This window comes from Pongo pygmaeus, chromosome 4 (genome assembly GCF_028885625.2).
Source record: "Pongo pygmaeus isolate AG05252 chromosome 4, NHGRI_mPonPyg2-v2.0_pri, whole genome shotgun sequence".
NCBI classification, from domain to species: Eukaryota; Metazoa; Chordata; class Mammalia; order Primates; family Hominidae; genus Pongo; species Pongo pygmaeus.
The window spans coordinates 58,338,735-58,358,149 of NC_072377.2; the positions used below are offsets into that span (position 1 = coordinate 58,338,735).

At 38.6% G+C, this 19,415-nt stretch overlaps 1 protein-coding gene and 1 long non-coding RNA gene across 2 annotated transcripts; one reads left to right on the forward strand and one right to left on the reverse strand.

Moving 5' to 3' along the window:
* Positions 1-1,716: 1,716 nt before the first annotated feature.
* Positions 1,717-12,330, reverse strand: MOCS2 (molybdenum cofactor synthesis 2). Its single transcript, XM_054489161.2, has 6 exons — positions 12,209-12,330; positions 10,761-10,905; positions 5,775-5,902; positions 5,021-5,171; positions 4,073-4,196; positions 1,717-2,322 (listed from the first exon to the last, which is right to left on the reverse strand). The coding sequence occupies exons 2-6, from the start codon at positions 10,856-10,858 to the stop codon at positions 2,257-2,259; spliced, it is 567 nt and encodes a 188-aa protein (XP_054345136.1). The 5' UTR covers positions 10,859-10,905; positions 12,209-12,330; the 3' UTR covers positions 1,717-2,256.
* Positions 12,331-13,540: 1,210 nt separating this feature from the next.
* LOC129036335 (uncharacterized) lies at positions 13,541-18,977 on the forward strand. Its single transcript, XR_008502524.1, has 2 exons — positions 13,541-13,849; positions 17,731-18,977. It is a non-coding gene; the product is annotated as an uncharacterized LOC129036335 (long non-coding RNA).
* The last annotated feature ends 438 nt before the right edge of the window (positions 18,978-19,415 follow it).

Sequence of the window (19,415 nt, forward strand, 5' to 3'; positions counted from 1 at the left end):
TGATAAAAATCAATTTCATTTTACCACCTGTTCAAAAATACTTGAAACATAAATAATTTGAATTTCCTATTTCTTAAGTGAACTTACCTAGCAATCATGTAAATTCACGGCTTTAAAGTGACCATGAAACACTGCAGGCAATCTGATTAAAAGCTAATTTTTTTTTAGATTACTCTTCTAGTTACTTGAAGCTAAGTTACAGAGATAGAAAAGCTACATATCAGAGTGATAGTAGCCCCTTAATATCTGAACCACCAATTAACTCTGCCACTCCTAAGTAAGCAAGGGTCAGTAAAGATCCTATCTAAGTCAAGGGCAATGCACTAAAATCTTTCAAGGCCATTCCATCCCAGTTCTGGCATGCCCCAGGTTAACTCCTTAACCTCTCTATTGGAGACTTTAAAAGCATAATAGTCTCAGTTCCAAACTTAGAATAAAGCCTACTTAATGAAGGCATGATTCTTTTAAAACATAAAGAATGTTCTATGTTCTTTAAAAACATCATTACCCTCAATAAGGAACTTCTAAAGAAATATCTAGGAAAGTCTTGAAATCCACATATACCTATCAACATTGCATATGACATAACATCCATTTAACAACCTATGTCCAAAATCCTAGAAATGTCTAGTGACCCAGTAACCCCATGATAATGTGCTTTCAGATATAATGCAACAGCCAACACCCACCCCTTCTCTCCAATGGGGACAGGCTGAAGCTTGATGGCAAGCCAGAGTGACACTGAACTGTGAGGGTAAGGCTGAGACCAAACAGGCAACCCGAACCCGGCAGAGGAAGTAGGCGGAGGGTTTGTCTGCCCTTCCAGTATCCTTCTGGCCCAATCTCTCCAGACGGACTAATGAACAAGCATCAACTGATGTAACCAGGTGATTCCTAAAGTCAGTGTGGCTGTCCTGTGGGTCCCAGCCACAGATAAGATGCAGAGTGTTCCCCTAGGTATTTTAGGTTGGCAGAAGAAGATCACTGGGTGGGTGCCTGGCACAAAACAGGCATTCAATAAATATCTGTTGAATAAATGGGTTCCTTAGGTAAAAGATGTTTTCACTACATATAACAAATAGGATTACTAGGTTTCTTATTTGTCCCAGACATAAGAAAAAAATTCTTCAATCTAAGTGTCTGAAAGTATAGCTTTTGTTCTTAATATGCATAATGCAAATTTTGTGATGATGCCAACTGCCCAAATTTTGCCGGTATTTTATTATTTTATGAGCTACGTGTTTACTTGAAATTTGCTGAGAATAGACCTTAAATATTCTCACTACACAAAAGGGGACTATGTGAGCTGAGGAATATGTTAATTAGTTGGATTATGGTAATCACCTCACAATGTATATGTATATCAAAAATCACATTGTATACTTTAAATATATACAATTTTTGTCAAGTATACCTAAATAAAGCTGGAAAAAAAAATTTTAAGAACTATATGGGACTTATATATACAAGTCTATCAAAATACTATAAAGCTTAACCAATTAAAAATTGGGGCATCGTTTACCTAAACATTTCAACACAAACCACCTTGTTGCTAGTTAGCTTTATGACAATTTTGTGCTGATTTGTGTATTGACACAAAATTAACAACTAATAAAAAACAACAAAAAGTTTTCTGGTAAGATTATAGATTCTGAAATCCCAGAAATCTCCATAATGAGAACTATTTTAGGCAATTTAAAAAAAAAGAAAATACTCTTTTTAAACTTTTGAAATCATGGGTTTTAGTTTATTTTTAATATATTTCTGAAAATATATAATATCAAGACTGTCTGATAATGATTTTTTAATACTTTCCAGTTCTGCCAACATTCCTGTCATGCATCCTTAATAACAATGCTCTCCCTGAACCGGGACCGGGGGGTGAGGTGGGGTTGGTGGGGGAGTATGTTTCTGAGCTAGTTAAAGTCACTGAGGAGGGCCCCCACCTCAATGTGTGTTGAGTTACAATTAGAAATTAGTCATGGAAGGACATGTCTACCACAGATATCTTTCCTCACATTTAAATTATTCCATTTCTTCCTACAGTCCTCCTTCTATCTTTAGTTCCACTTTAAATAACCCTTCATCCTACATACCCATTTATCTTGCTTCCTTTTTCTCCCTTTTGTCCCACTAGTATAACATAAGAGATTATGCTTTAGTAAACTATCCTGATGTGGAGAGAAAAAAATCAAAATGTGATCAATAACAATAGTTTAACAAAGTTAAGATTGCATGCTCTAAAAACATAAGTGATTAATTGTTGGATGCCCAAAAGCACTCTTTGTTTCCTTTCCAAGATGATGACTCTTCATATATTTCCTAAAAAACAAAATCATAACAGGTATTAAAAATAGACCATTCTAATATATGAATATAAAATATATTTGAATAAATCAGACAAATGAATATCACATCTATTTCAATGGCTCCTCTTTTAACAATCATGACGAGAGACATCATGGGCAAGGTTACATAGGGGAAGATAGAAAGTCTTTAGTTTTAAACATTTTTTTTCTTTCCAAACATACCTACTACTTCAATATTTCTAAATATGCTTTTCCAAAGGCAAATATCTTCATTAGCTGTTGAATTAAGTGATCACCTCTCAGAAGTTCTTAAACAAGTCTGAGCTGCCCTCTGGTATGAGCTGTTCTTTGACATATGCACTCTACCTACCTGCCACCCTTCCCTATATCACAGATGATCTCAAAGCACAGGCCGAGACTAGAACCAGACTAGAAGTTACATAGTTTGTGGAAAGGAGGGGTAAGGAGAACATATCACTTTCTCTTCTCACTCTCTAGTCACATTCCATTTCTGTAGGGAAAAGAATTCAAATTCAACTGTCCTCTGAACTCCTGCACTTCCTCGGACTCTCTATGGACAAACAAAAGCAAAATACGAAGACCAGCTAGTCCTCAAAGCATGAAAACAAGAATATGCCCCAACTCCTGCTCATTACCTGTATTTCTGGGGTTGCTCCCATCTACTTTCTGTCCACTGACTGTGCACCCTTTCCTCCCTGGTAAAGAAAGCTACTCCTGCCTCCCAGGCTTGCAGCTGATCTTAGAATGCTCTTCCTACCTCTCCCTCTCTGGGGGCCTGCCTCCCGTTCTATCAAAATTGTGTCAGCCTGGTTCATAGGAAGGGAACAATATATCTGAGCTTCACTAAGTTTCCTTTCACATATTCTATCCTCTAATCCCTAGTATTCTCTTATAACAGTGGGCTTCAATTTTATTCTGAAAACATGGTCACCAAATTTCCCAGGCCCTGGTTATGAGTCCAACTTGCTTATTTCTACCACTGACTGAGGCAGGTCCCCTGGGAAAGAGGGGAGACGTGCCCTTTAAAAGCCTTGGCTCTCTGCTCTGGTCTTTTGATCTACTGAGCTGTTCATTAACTCCTCAGCTTTCTGTCAACCACAACGCTGTAGGCAATTCTAGACAATTCTAGATATTGAATGTGCAACCACAGAACAATCCCACTGTTAATGTTACTACACCAGGGGAGAAACTAGGGAGTTGGGCCTTTTCATCCCATCAGAATGCTCTATTTAACCAGAGAATTACTTGCCCTTATTGCCAGAAAACATGCCAGAAGTTCCTATTTCTGTTTTTAAATCCACTCACTGCATTTTCTCAGAGGGAGCAATATCTCACCTTTTTTTTTCTTCCCTAAAAAGGACCTCTAGGAAAAGCCTCTTTCACTTTAAAGAATTTCTATTTTAGCCACTACCTAAATAGCTAATGCATTACTCTCATTCTTCAACAGAAAGACCCTCTAATTCAAGGGAATTACAATCCAAGGGAAATAACTTCATATATGAACCCCTCCAACAGTCCAGACTAGGAATTCTCACTGTTACCACTCATTGAGTCTTGCTGTGTGCCATGCATTCTTTGGGGCACATATTTTTCATGCTTAACAAATCTTGGAAAGAAGATATTTCACAGATAAAGAAAAGAAGATACTACAGTAAAAAGTCCATAAATTTGGGGGGGTTTATCTAAAAATTCCTGAGAAAAATCAGGTCCACATGCTAAAATGTGTTATTTTCTTAACTTACCTTTTTCCATATGGGCACCTTGGCTTTTAAAGTATCAATGGCATAGCTCACAGCTTCAAGAGATGCAGCTCTGTGGGCTGAGGACACAGCAATGATTATGCTTGCTTCTGACACTGGAACCAAGCTTTAACAAGATGAAGGGAAAAAAAATCACCATCATCTCTGAATCTACGTGTTAAAGAATCTGCTAGACAGATGAAAAAAAATCCAGGTATGCAGTCTTGGAATTATACTGTAGTTCTATTTTACGTAAACATAGTTAGAAAAAAGTAATTAATTGCAGTAGCATTCAGCAGAGGCAGCAGATGAGGCTGATGCTACAGCTAATTTGTTAGAATCTATCCACTAAACCCTCCTGATGGGCACCAAGGAAAATCCTTTCATTGACACAGCAAACATCTGACTCAACAAGGCACAGTGCCAAGTAATGCCTAGAAATACGAAGTTATGTCCTAATGAGTATAATACAAAATTTAAAATAATACATATCAAGTAATAGGAGTGATAATATTAACCATTAATAAAACTACTGGTTATTAATAACAAACTAGTAACTAACAGAGTATGATAGATACAGTCTCAATTACTGGCTTCTTTTTAAACCCAAGAACTCTTCTCTTTTTAGGGGTACAAAAAGGCAAACCACTTTAATGACTTTCAGAGGCATTTATATCAAAAAGAATCTGTCACAGATTGTCATAGGGCCTGTAAGTCTTGGCACAGGTGCACCTTGTTACAGCAACAGAGGCAACAAGAGCTCTCCCAATATCAAAACCCACTAGGCAGTCACTAAAGGTACTAACAGCCATCCCTATTGTCCTCCAAAAATAATACATGAATATTCTTCTCATGGTAACATAGAATTCCTAAGAAAGATTCAAGAATCAGAGTTAGTACAAAGATGGAAAACAATTATACTTAACTTTTAAAGTGATAAAGAAATCATACCCAAGTCTATGGAACACTGCTATGTGTTTGACTGGCCATTTCTGCCTAATGTCACTACAAATCTTTCTGACTTCATTTTCCGCCATGGGTAGATATGCTTCATATTCTAAGCTAATGACTTTTTTCCCTTCAAAGTTATTTCTTGTAGTCCCTTTAAAAATTAAAAAAAAAAAAGAAAGAAAGAAAAAGAAAACAATTAAAATAAGGTTTTTCCCTACAAAAGAAATAGCACGTTAATAAAAAAGGAATATTTTTAATAGTAAACAAGCAGCATACCAATTCTTCTAAAACTACTTTGAAATCTTCTAAAAACAAAATTTGATTAGGAAAATAAAACAGATCATCACAAAGATGATAAGGAAATAAAACAGCACTGATTAAGCAAGCTTATTAAAAACACTCACCTGGCAAACTGGGCAATATTCCTCTTCTGACTAACAGATACTTAAAAGGAAAATATTTATGTTCCCAGGACTATCAAGTACATTTTTACCTTCAATTTTGGAAAATCTAGAATTCTCTCTCCTAACAATGACTTTTATTCTACTTTTCAAAATGCCTTGTAATTTAATATAAGTTAATTTGAAGGTTACTAAAACAAAACAAGAACTAAAAAAAAGTCTACCCACCAACATCGGTAATCTTGGCTTAAAGTTCAGTATTTCAAACTCCTCCGTTAACACTGAACATAGAAAGCACATGCTAATTTCTATTGTCTTATACAGTGATAGATGCAATGAAAATTACAACTCACCTACAAATAGGGATATTGCACCACAGAGCGGAGAAATCACCAACTGTGAGACTTCATCTACTGAAAGTTTCTCGGCAGTAAAGTTTATAACATCTTTAGATTTCTCTTCAACTTCATCCATATCTTTCCTGGAAATAATACGTTAACAAACCTTAACAAAAGTCCTAGGGGTAAAACACTCAACAACTTATAGGCTCTTTCAATTTATATTTTTTTCTACATTATGTCGATGTAAAAGGAAGAGGCTGTGGCACAAAATATAAAGAGTTTACATGAGCCAAATGAAGGACAGTGGCCCAGGATACTTCCAAGATACCTCGGGGAGTTCCCTTGGGGAGCACTCCCTCGGCCTTTGTTGCAAGCAGGTTTGTAAAGGCAAACGGAACAAAAAGTGGGCTGATACAATGATACAAAGTTTCACCAAGAATTCTCACTGGCATACAGAGATAATGTTGATCACTGATTGGCTGTACACTGTTGAACTATAGGGTGGGTACAAGTTAAGAGTGTCCAGCATATGGATGTTATGGTTTCTTAGCTTCAGCTAGTCTGCAGCCCTCATAGTAAGTGGCTTCAAGGGACCAGTGGCTCACACCTGTAATCCCACCACTTTGGGAAGCCGAGGCGGGTGGATCATTTGGGGTCAGGAGTTTGAGACCAGCCTGGCCAACATGGTGAAACCCCATCTCTACTAAAAATACAAAAATTAGCCAGGTGGTAGTGGCACACATCTATAATCCCAACTACTTGGTAGGCTGAGGCAGGAGAATCGCTTGAGCTTGGGAGGTGGAGGTTGCAGTGAGCTGACATTGATCGTGCCACTGCACTCCAGTCTGGGCAACAGAGTGATACCCCATCTCAAAAGAAAAAAGAAAAAAAAAGGTAATGATGCAGCTTAAGGGGGAGTGACATGACTGCCATTTCATTCCAGTGCCTTTCTGTGCCTCTTAATGTTTTATCTGACGGGCTCACATTCCTCAGATAAAAAGTTTCTTTTCTTTTTTTCCCCACCATTAAATGTGTTAGGACGCATGATCTGATCTAAATGATAAAGATAAGCAAGTGTAAAAATTAACAAAACTCAATTATGTGTATAAATATTCATAATGAATCAGGCATGACATAAAAAGTAATCCATTATTAACATGATCACTAAAATATAATCTATCTCAATGCCAATATATTCCAAATTCTGTAACTGCTATTCATATCTCCCATCAAGATACAGTGGAGGTATTGCCACTTTCACCTACATGCCCATCCCCCCTCACCACTATGGTACCAAGCACCACACCTAAAGCTGCCTTTTTCTTTATCCAACAAAAAAGGGAGTACAGAAGTGACAGTGATTCTACTGGAACTGGGTTCCCTTCACAAACTGGCAAAACCCCAGGTAAGTAACTGAGGAAATAAGGGAATGAACTGCACACTTATTTACTAGGTATTGTGCAAAGCCCTTTGCCATGCATTTCTCATTTAATTCCTCAAACATTACTACATACTCACTAAGGGCCAGAGACTAGGGCCAGGCACTAGATATCAACCAGGGGAGAAAGAAGCTCAAGCTCCTTTCCTCAGGGTGCTTACATTCAAATAGGAGAAACAAAGCATTACAGGAGAAACTCAGAATTACAAATAGGGATAACTTATGGAAGTAAACAGGCTTCAGAGACAGAACCTGGGGTCTGGGGCAGATTTCTCTCAAGAGGCTTTACAAAAAGTTGCGACCTGAAAGATAAGGAGGAAGTCTTGTAAAGAAACCAGGGCACAGGCCCCCAGGCAGAGAGAGGGAGTGGCCAATGCCAAGGCACTGGGACAAGAAAGGGTGTGATGTGCTCCAGAACCTAGAACGAACGGAGAGAACTGGGCAGGCTGAGGCTGGACAGGTAGGTAGAATCTTGCAGGCAATGAGGAATATAATTATTAATCCTGTAAGGTTTCATCTGAATTGAAAGACGAGAGAAAGAAGGCTCAGAGAAGTTAAGGAACTCAGTCAAGGTGCTGAAATTCCAACCAAGGAGTACTAGGTAAGCCAACGTTCTTTTTCCTATCTCCTTTCCACCACAGAAACAGCACAATTCTTCATATACCACTGGATTGCAGGATTTTTCATCTGCTACGCAAGCCACCTAAGTGTCTTCCACATCTTTTTCTTGCAATAAAATATAGGTAATATAAATATGGCCTATGAGCTTCAAACCATACTGAGTTCCCACAACTTCTGATTTTACAAGACTACTAAAACCTAGCTGGCAGGTTTTAAAAATGCATAATACCAGTCCTGCGAAACACATTCAAGTAACACACAATGCTATTGAGTAATCTTCGTAACCTTTTCAAAGAACAGCTGTAATTACCACAAATACCCCTTTAATGGCAGTCTATAGTTTTCTGAATAAATTCCAAATTCCAAAAAACTGCATTTTTAGGACCTCCTGAAATCATGGTGGTGATATGGTGACCACAGTTTCTAAATAGCATTGAGATACATATCTGACAATAGATTCTCCTATTATTTCCAGATAGTAGGACTGAGAAAGAAGCCTAGTGTTGACATGAGAGGCAATCTGTTTTACAGATTGATTCTTCATTTCTTGTGGCATTGCCCTCCAGGAGGGTGGGGAAAAAAATGGGTGAAAAAAGATAAAAAGGCATCCTTGACTTGTTCCTTTCTTTAATGGAACCAAGTTTTTGCCATTAAGTATGATATTTACTCCTGATTTTGAATAAAAATCCTATCAAATTAAGAAAGTCTTGTTTCATTCCTAACTCACCAAGAGTTTTTATTCAGGGATGACTGTTAATTTCTACTGTTTGTTCTTCAGCTGACAATAAATTAAACCTCATTCTGTCTGTACTTAAAAGAAGCCTGATCTCTCCACACTATACTGAACAATGTTCTTGTACATTATCGTACTTGAATATGGACTAAGTTGTTTAGAAAGATGACAAGGTAGCATGGGTCAAAGAGCCACCTGCAACACAGCCATAACAATAAAGCTATTCCTTTAGTCCTGGGCAACGGTTAGCTTTCTTTTCAGGCATTATTAGCTGTGCAATTTTTCTACATTTTCCATGGCCAGGAGAGCTATTATCTAGTATTAGCAAGTGTGGTTGGAAAAAAGTACACAGATAGTCCAATAATATGAGTTCAAATGTTGTCTTTTAAAAACCTCTTGAATCCTCAGCAAAAAAGAACAAAGCTGGAGGCATTACGCTACCCAACTTCAAACTATACCACAGGACTACAGTAACCAAAACAGCATGGGATTGGTACAAAACAGGACACATAGACAAATGAAACAGAACCCAGAACCCAGAAATAAAGCTTCACATCTACAACTATCTGATCTTCAACAAACCTATAAAAACAAGCAATGGGGAAAGTATGCCCTATTCAATAAATGGTGCTGGGATAACTGGCTAGCCATGTGCAGAAGACTGAAACTGGACCCTTTCCTTATACCATATACAAATATTAACTCAAAATTGATTAAAGACTTAAATGTAAAACCAAAAACTAGAAAAACCCTGGAAAACAATCTAGGCAACACCATTCTAGACATAAGAACAAGCAAAGATTTAATGACAAAGAAGACTCAAAAAGCAATTGCAGCAAAAGCAAAAATTGACAAATGGGATCTAATTCAACTAAAAAGTTTTTGCACAGCAAAGGAAGCTATCAACAGAGTGAATAGACAACCTACAGAATGGGAGAAAAAGTTTGCAAACTATGCATCTGACAAAGGTCTAACATCAGCATCTCTAAGGAATTTTTTAAAATTTATGAGAAAAAACAACCCCATTAAAAGTAGGCAAAGGACATCAACAGGAACTTTTCAAAAGAAGACATACATGTGGTCAACAATCATATGAAAAGAAAGCTTAACATCACTGATCATTAGAGAAATGCAAATCAAAACCACAATGAGATACCATCTCACACCAGTCAGAAGAGCTATTATTAAAATAACAGATGCTGGCGAGGACGTGAAGAAAAAGGAATGCTTATACACTGCTGCAGGGAGTGTAAATTAGTTCAATCATTGTGGAAGACAGGGTGGTCTAGAGACTGAAATACCATTCAACCCAGCAATCCCATTACTGAATATATACCCAGAAAAATATAATCGTTCTGTCATAAAGACACATGCACACGTCTGTTCACTGCAGCACTATTCATAATAGCAAAGACATGGAATCAACCTAAATGCCCATCAGTTGTAGACTGGATAAAGAAAATGTGGTACATATACACCATGGAATACTATGCAGCCATAAGAAAGAACAAGATCAAGTCCTTTGCAGGGACATGGATGGAGCTGGAGGCCATTATCCTTAGCCAACTAATGCGGGAACATAAAACCAAATACCAAATGTTCTCACTTACAAGTGGGAGATAAATATTGAGTACACATGGACACAAAGAAGGAAACCATAGACACTGGAGCCTACTTGAGGGTGGAGGGTGGGAGGAGGGAGAGGATCGAAAAAATAACTGATGGGCACTAGACTTAATACCTGGGTGACAAAATTATCTGTACAAGAAACCGCCATGATACAAGTTCCCCTGAACTTAAAAGTTAAATAAATTCTTTTTAAGTTGGCTCTTTTACTTATTAGCTATGTGATTAGCTATGTGATCATAGGCAAGTTTTTTAAGTCCTCTGAATTTGTTTTTCTACCTGCAAAATATAGATATTAATATGTCACTGTGCCTGACACATAAGATCTCAATAAACCATGTTAAATGAAACACATCAAACTGATATGTTTATTGTAATTAAACTGCTTACAATAGACTTGACGCAGAAGTGGTGCTAGATATTCATAAATCTGTTGGCACCAACGAAGAGTTGCTGCATCAATAAAGATTTGGTACAGAGAGACTTACAAAGAATATACATTAACAGCAAACCACATACACTTTATCATCTGTATGATCCTTCCCCACACGACTGATTAAGAAAAACAAATCTCACATACCTAGATGGCTCAAAAGCACTATCCTCCACTAATGGGGGGGATAATGGCAATTTCGTCTCCAGGTTGAAGCAGGAGGAGCTGATCTCCAAGCTCGACATATTCTTGACGAACAGCTAATATTATCTGATTTCTAACATCAGCCAATCTAAAGGGGAAAAAATATGACTCAAAGTATCAACGCTATGATAGACCTCAAATCGCTTCAGCTGCAATTAGAGATATCACATAGATATAATTATATAAAGCATCACTTGCAAAATTACCAATTAAATTTACACATAGTATATGGAGAAAGGACATATCCACTGAAGAACATACTTATACACCACAAAGATATGTTGAACTGCTGTCAACTCTTTATTGGATGTTGTATGCCTTGGGGAATTAAACAACAAAAAAATGCACAAAAAACCCACCAGACTGGAGGCAACACTCAAACCAGGTCAAAAGAAAAGTTTCCAATCAGTACATGGCCTTTCCAGGGTCCTTCTCTCCATGTGTTCAAGCACAAGTAGAGCTGCCCACAAACTATGCCTGTACACATTCTCCTACTCAAATATGGATTAAGTTGCTTAGAAAGATGAAAAGATAGCATAGGTCATAAAGCCACCTGCAATACAGCTTTATTAGCTGTTCCTTTATACCTGAACAATGGTAAGCTTTCTTTTCAGGCACAGTGAAAATGTATACAAGACCAGCTATCTTCCTCCAGGTAAAGCAGAATGGGAGACCCCACTGTGTTTCATTGATTATCAGGCCACTATAAGAGCAACTTAAAAGATATGAAATCATGAAGTGGTTTGCTTTTAAACACTTATTGTGGAGTATCTTTTACACAGAACTAGGACTTCCAGGTTAAACATCTATACAAGCTTAAGTGACACCATTAATATTCCTGAATCACCCTCAAATAAGTCACTTTTAAATTTTGTTCCAAAAAGAACTTGAAGTGGGAATGACATAACTAAAATTATAGGTTTTTCAAGAACCAGAAAAAAAATTAAATATTACAAAAACTCAAATTCAGCAGCATCTAGGATTTGTTGTAACTCATTTTTCTTTTAATCTTAGAAATTTCTATGTTGAGCTCTCTAAAGAGAGGGGCAGAACAAAATGTTTAAAGCACACATTTTTAACAGAATTTGTAACAATTTCATTTAATGTTATAAAATTGCAGAAGTGACGTGTGCAGTGTTTTGTAAATTATCAAAGAGAATATAATCATGCCCCTCTGGGGTTCACTGTGTTTTGGGGTAAAATATCTTTAACCTTTCTTTAAAATACGGTGCACATTTAGAGTTTTTCAGGTGTTCCAAAAAAATACAACTAACGATTCTTTTTGACATTAAGCACGGAAATCGAAATTAACCTTATTTTAACTTTTATCATTTATGTATTTTGAAAATATTTAAGTGTTACTCATATGCATTCTACAAATTTTTAACTACCCAGGATGTCGAGTTTCTATCTCCTTCCACAGCTGCAACGCTTTTATTTCTTGCGGCACAGAAATGGTCTCTGAACGAACTCCTGTTATTTCAGCACTTTTTGCAAAATACAATACTTCAACCTGAAAGTAAAGAAAATGCTTTTAATAACAACTCATACTCGTTTTCTGACTGCCAATATTGAGCAGTTTTCTCATTTTCCAAATGTATTGCTTTAATAAAAGACAAATTTTATAAGGAAAATTAAATAACCCATAAAAAATTTCAGTATACCTACAAGTTCAAATTCTGAAAACTTGTTGTTTTAAATACAGTTCAGACTAATTTCTGGATGCCTTTTAGTTTTACAAACTTAAGTGTGCCATCATTAAAATCCTAAGTATTTATCTTCTAGGAAAACATGTTAAGCCTGCCTTAATTGACATAAAAGTATAGCACCTTTTATAAATATGTAAGCAAAGAACAAATGTTTGAGTCAAGAGATGAGTTACACAAATAAAATAAATGAATAAATAAGCGAAAAACCTGTTTCTCACGGTTGTCAAATGACCTTGGATTCCGGTCTGCATAACATTGTCCCCAGGCGCTAAGGATTAAGTTATGCAACATAGTAAATCTGACATTTACAGAAGCAAGCAGGTTTGAAACACAGGACAGACTGGAATTTGCTAGAACAAACTTGTGCCAGCAGCCTGGTATGTAAGGGATCCGACGAAGTAAAATAGGCACCTGTCACTCCGTGCAAACAACTCTTTACGAAATAATTACAGGTTTGCAAATGATCAAGGGTGTGAAAATCCACAGATGAAGCACAGTTCTTCACAAGAATTCTCCATGGGGTGCATTTCTTTTTAGATTAAAATTTTAGCTTCATCAAAACGAATAAGCTGGGAAAGAGGTGGCCATAAAAGGTGGAGGCGCCTGCAGAACGAGCTCGTCCTTGCTGCCCTGAGCTGACAGGAGTTCTCGGAGAGGACCCGACTTCTGCTAGGGCAGCGGCAGCAAAGCCCGGAGCCACGAAGGGCCCTAGGGCGGGGACGGGGCGCCCCCGAACCCAAGACGCCGGCCAGGTTGGGGGCTAGTGGGGCGGTCCGACTGACCAAGGCTGGGTATGTGGAGGGAAAGGGCGGGAGAGACACGTCGAGGAGGGCTCCGCACCCAGGCCCGCACGCACACCCACCACTCTTACCTGGCACAGGAGCACCATCCCGACTGGGATAGCAAGACCCAATCACGGCCGCAAAGGCGCAGGCGCGGGCCCACCCGGCGCGCAGGCGCAACCCGACGGCGCTCAGCCCCGCCCCCCCCCCCCCCCCAGCCTGTGCACAGAGCATGCGCACAACCAGCTCAGCCCCGCGCGGGGCTCTGGCTGTTTCTCTCAGGCGGCCTGTTCCATGCGAGGATTAGTTTTGCTTCGCAGATGGGCCGTGGTGGTGAGAGCGAGCAATCAGTATGGAAATGGAGAAACGGCTTACCATGCATGTCCATCTCCCCAGGAGGGAGGTCGTGGTGCAGGCGAGCAGACGCCAGACTCCCCTAGACACTTGCTGCTTTCGTTGTGGAGGCTTAGCTAATAACCCTGCAGGGGCCTTCAGGCTTTTCCACTGTCTCACCTTTAGGCTTCTGACACTTTTACTTACGGTATGTGAACCTCGAAAATTTGAGACAGGTCTCAGTTAACTTAGAAAGTTTATTTTGCCAACGTTGAGAACATGCCCGTGACACAGCCTCAGGAAGTCCTGAGGACATGTGCCCAAGGTGGTCGGGGCACAGCTTGGTTTTATACATTTTAGGGAGACAGGAGACATCAATCAATATGTAAAAAGTACATTAGTTCCTTCCAGAAAGGCGGAGACCGTGAAAAGCAAGTCCCGCCCCCCCCCCAACTGGGGGCTTCCAGGTAGGTAATAGACAGATAGTAGCATTCTTTTGAGTTTCTGATAAGTCTTTCTAAAGGAAGCAATTAGAATATGCATCTATCTCTGTCAGCAAAAGAGGTGACTTGAATAGAATAGGAGGCAGATTTGCCCTGAGCAATTCCCAGTTTGAAGGGGCCCAAGATATTTTTCTTTCACAGGTATATGATTATTGTTTCTTAAAGACTTAGAATATCCGCCTGGTCAGAACATTCGAACTGTATCACTTTTCCTGTTTATTGGCTGCTCGGTAATTGTATACTGTCCATCCAACTTTCCCAATTCTTGCCAACAAGAACTCTTGGCTTTAAATTGCTTGCATCGTTAAGTGGATGTAAGTTACATGTCCCTTTCCTTGGAGCTCACAGTCCTGGGTAGGAGAGTTTTAAATATGAATGATAATTCCCTGTAATACTAAGGATATGTGTTACATTTCAAGGGTGGAAGGGGAAAGTGGTTGTGTCACCTGGGGAGTGAGAAGATGCTGAGAAGGTAAATCTGCTAGAATAGTGGCAGTAAATGACAAGAGTGGGAGTAGAGCATGAAGAAATTTCACTTGCCTCTGACAAGCCACAGGGATATGAAGAAGCATAATAAGTTCACAGAAGGGCAAGTAGTTGGCAAGGCAGGTGTGCCTCCAGCAAAGAAGGAGGTGATGAGAAGTGAGGCTGGAGAGTCCTTGGTAGGAAAAATTGACGAGGAGCAATGAATACCAATGTATATCCTGGTAAAGTTGCTAAACATAAAGGATAAAGAATTATATTCACACCCAGGCATAAAAACAAGGGAATGACGATAGTGGCCTTAGACTCCTCAGTGGCATCTGATGCCAGCAGGTGGCAATGTGCAGTGTGTAAAAAAGGCTGAGAACAAAAGCATGACCCCATAATATTACAGCCAAACTGGTGGGGCATGATTCTCCTAAATCAGCAAAAACTCAAAAAACACAATACCCAAGAACCCTTCTTAAAAATCCTTCTTGGGCAAAAAGTCCACTCAATCAAGAGTAATCAAAGTAAATAACTCAGCAATAAAGGTATTAATATGGGAAAAACGAAAAACTAAAAAAACTGGCATTGAGATTTTAATCCATTCAAACATAAAACTAAGATATCAATTATGGGATTATGATTATAAAATAAAATGTAAATGACATCAGAATATTTAAAAAAAATGGAAACTGTCCAAAATGGGAACATATAGTTACAAAATATCAGTTCAGGTTTCTTAATATTTTTCATAATCTTTATTTTAGAAAATATTTTAGGAGCAACTATCTCTTACAAATAAACAATAATCTGATGATTTATAATCCTATCAGTTTCACCAGTTATTTTGTTGATAAATTCAAGTAAATATATGTCAATAATATTGCCTTGCTTTCATTTTTTTATTTTCTAATTCCTAATGAGGTGAATCGTTGCGTGTTTTCATTGAGCACTTATACTTCTCTGTGAAGTTTCTGTTCACATCGTTTATTCATTATGCTGTAGATATGACACAGTTCTTTTTTTTTTTACAAAATACAGCCCCATCTATAATTTGTGGATATGCAAGGAAAACTGATACCAAACAATTCCAGACTTATTTCATAGGCTTTGATTTTACTTTTCTTATGAATTCATTAATTAAATCAGTGAATCATCACAATGGTATATAAATTATTTTAGTAATAACAAAATGACTTTATGAACATTTGCATTTCACTTAAGCTACAATTTTTTGTGAAAACATAGCTGGAGCCACCATTTTCCCAGTTATTTTTACCATAAGGAATCCTATTTGGTAAAAAAAAAAAAGCAAGTTGAGGCAAAAACATTTCCATTTTGTTTTCAGATTGAAAAAAGATGAGATTCCATGAGACTAGAAATGTAGGAGCATCTCAGACCCTCACAGAACGTTCTGTTAGAAGATGAGAAACATAACGTTGCTTGTGAGAGGTGAAGCCAGCTGGACTTCCTGGGTCGAGTGGGGACTTGGAGAACTTTTCTGTCTAGCTAAAGGATTATAAATGCACCAATCAGCACTCTGTAAAAACACACCAATCAGCACTCTGTGTCTAGCTAGAGAATTGTAAATGCACCAATCAGCACTCTGTGTCTAGCTAGAGAATTGTAAATGCACCAATCAGCACTCTGTAAAAACGCACCAATAAGCACTCTGTATCTAGCTAAAGGATTCTAAATGCACCAATCAGCGCTCTGTGTCTAGCTAAAGGATTTAAATGCACCAATCAGCACTCTGTAAAATGGGCCAATCGGTACCCTGTAAAATGGATCAATCAGCAGGACGTGGGCAGGGACAAATAAGGGAATAACAGCTGGCCCCCCCAGCCAGCAGTGGCAACCCACTCGGATCCCCTTCCACACTGGGGAAGCTTTGTTATTTCGCTTTTCACAATAAATCTTGGTGCTGCTCACTTTTTGGGTCCATGCCACCTTGAAGAGCTGTAACACTCACCTCGAAGGTCTGAGGCTTCATTCTTGAAGTCAGCGAGTCCAAGAACCCACCGGAAGGAACCAATTCCAGACACATGTGTAGTAGCAAATTATCAAAAATGTTCATTGCCTTTTCTGAAAAACAATTTTCCCAGAAACACCTGGCAGAATCAGAGTTCATTGTGTCAAAAGAAAAACTTTAGACAAATTAAAATGAGTAAAGAACAATTTGTGAATTGTGCCCCTCTCCCAACCAGAACAGGTTCAAAGAGACTCCAGTGCTGCCACGTGATCAAAGAATTATGGATAAAAAAAGCAAATAAATTACAGGAAAAGAAAATGAGGTACAGAAGCAGCTGGATTGGTTACAGCTTGGTGTTTACCTTACTTGAACAAGGTTTGAACAGTTGGCTGCCTTTGATGGGCTGCAACACAGTGATTGGTATAAGAGTAGGTTACAGCCTGTTTACACATGCAGTTAGGTTACAGTTCACTGTGTGTTGAGAAACCTTTAGGCCAAACTTAAAATTTGTAAGGAGGCAACTTTAGGCTAAACTTGATTTAAAAGTTATTAGATGTTCCATCAGTTGTTTCACCAATAGGTAATGGGTGTTTTTGGTTTTGTTTTCTGTGCTATTAAAATAGTATATAAAACTTGTCATCATTGATTCTGATTTATCATGTTACAGTTCAGTCTCTAATTGAACTGAGCCTGTTTTTTTCCTTAAAATCCAACCTATTCATCCATTTACACAGATTTTTTTAAATCTAAATATTTTATATCAAATTGCTAACAATGTTTAGTTACATTCTTTTTCTATTGCTGCCCATATATTTTCTGCCATCATTTTCAGCTACTAAATAGTATCTAGTCCTAAATATCTGGTAGCCCATTATCAGGAACTCTTCATGAAATGCTTTAGTGACCTTGTTTAAGTCAGTAATAAAGTTGAGGTTTATAATCACATTCTATTACCAAAAAAAATACAGGTAATAGATTTTCAAATCTCAGCCTATGTCTACTCCTTTATTTCCCAGTATGGCAGAATTTTTGAACAGTGAAAATATTTCTGTCTGAGGAAGTTTGGACTATGTGGTATGAGATCTGTAGACATTGGACTAATGTCATTAACATATTTTAATATTTAAATTTCTTATTAAAAAATAGATAATGCAGTAGTTACTTTTTGAAGGATTACTGAAGCAGGATATTTCCCTGATTCCTTCATGGGACCCACATCAGAGGTGTTTACTCAGCCTGCTGCCCACAACTTCTCATGGGAGGGAGCGCACAAGTGAACGAGGGTGAGGACTGGAGTGCACCAGCACTGGAACAACCTGGCCACTTCAGCGCTAGTGGGATCAAACTCCACTCACTTGGACACACTGTGTTCCACCCCTCGTGGGAGGGAGCATGCAGGTGAGAGGATGCAGGAGTCAGGGTGAGCACTTTTGGGCTCCAGCAGGAGCAAACTCTGTGCAGGGCCCTGCAACAGTGACTGAGGGGCTGCCTGTGACTCCCAAAGCCCCAGAGGACATGTTACAGTTCTCTTTTAGCTCTACCATCCGTAGGTGGCTTAAGTGTAAACAGCTCAGTGGGCCTTTTGCCTTTTTGCCTAAGCAAAAGTAAAGGGCCAGTGTCACAGCCTTCTGTATCTGCACTCATGACTCCTGAGCTCTTGTCCTGCATTCAGGGAAAATGAGGTTACACAAAAGAATTGACAGATGGTAAATGCGGGGTATTTTATTCCCAGTGAAAGTGGCTCTCAGCAGGAAGGAGAGCAGAAAAGGGTATGGGCTGGGTAGGTAACCTTCCCCTGAAGTCCTGCCATCTCTGGCTGGATTTTTCTCCAAAGTTACACCATCAAAATGTCCCTCTGAAATCAAGCCACTTTTCTCTGACATCCAGCCGTAGTCCTTCACGTCCAGTTGCTTCTCCTCTCTGCTGGCTGAGTCTGTGGTCTTTATAGCACAGGATGGCGGGCAGGGTGGGCCATGGGTAATTTAGGAAAAAGCAACATTTGAGCGGACAAAAGGGAGAGAAGTTCTCTACTTTGGGCTGCGGTTTCAGGCTTTTTGGCTTGAGGGTGGGGTTTTGTCAGGGACCCTCCCTTTTCTGCCTAAAATTTCTCTGCCTCCTTCCTCTGTCATTGTATCACTAGTTTGAAGTAAACCCATCTGGAATTACTGATTTTAACAAATCACACAGAATTTCAAGCACCTTTCTATGCAAATGACTTGTGAAGACGTAGAGTATAGTATGCTGTTAACAAACAGCCCAGCAGTGTGCCTTGCACCTTGTACAAAATATTGTCAATTTTATAATTGAAGGAGGTTATTTTAAAATGCTACATCCATGTTGCGTAATTTTATTCATTGGTCATTTTAAATAAAAACAAAAGCCAGAATAAACCATATATATTGTACTTGTTAGTTTATTCAAGGAAATTTAGGTCAAAAGAAGCACACCTCCTTGTGGTCAGTTATTCCAACTGCAAATCATTCACCTTAAAATGAAAGAACATGGCTACAGGAGCTTTTTGCAAATATGTTCTTCACTGATCATTTTCTAAAATGTATATATCAAATCCCCCAGTTTCAGATGCCAGAGGAAAGCGAGAGCTTGTAATTTCATTTCTGCAAAAATCTAAGATATGCACAACAAATGGATTTTAGAAACAGAAAAATATACCACACAGATGTTGTTGAACAATGAAAACCAAAGCTCTTTTTTTTTTTTTTTTTTTTTTGAGATGGAGTCTCACTCTGTCACCCAGGCTGGAGTGCAGTGGTGTGATCTCAGCTCACTGACACGGCTGCCTCCCGGGCTCAAGTGATTCTCCAACCTCAGCC

Excerpts from the sequence above, each read along its gene's own strand:
- MOCS2 (XM_054489161.2), bottom strand. The coding sequence starts at position 10,858 with ATGTCGAGCTTGGAGATCAGCTCCTCCTGCTTCAACCTGGAGACGAAA. Across the intron at positions 5,903-10,760 it reads AGTGCTTTTGAGCCATCTAG|GAAAGATATGGATGAAGTTG; the intron begins GTATGTGAGATT and ends TATTATTTCCAG. Across the intron at positions 4,197-5,020 it reads GCAGTGTTCCATAGACTTGG|CTTGGTTCCAGTGTCAGAAG; the intron begins GTATGATTTCTT and ends ATCTTGTTAAAG.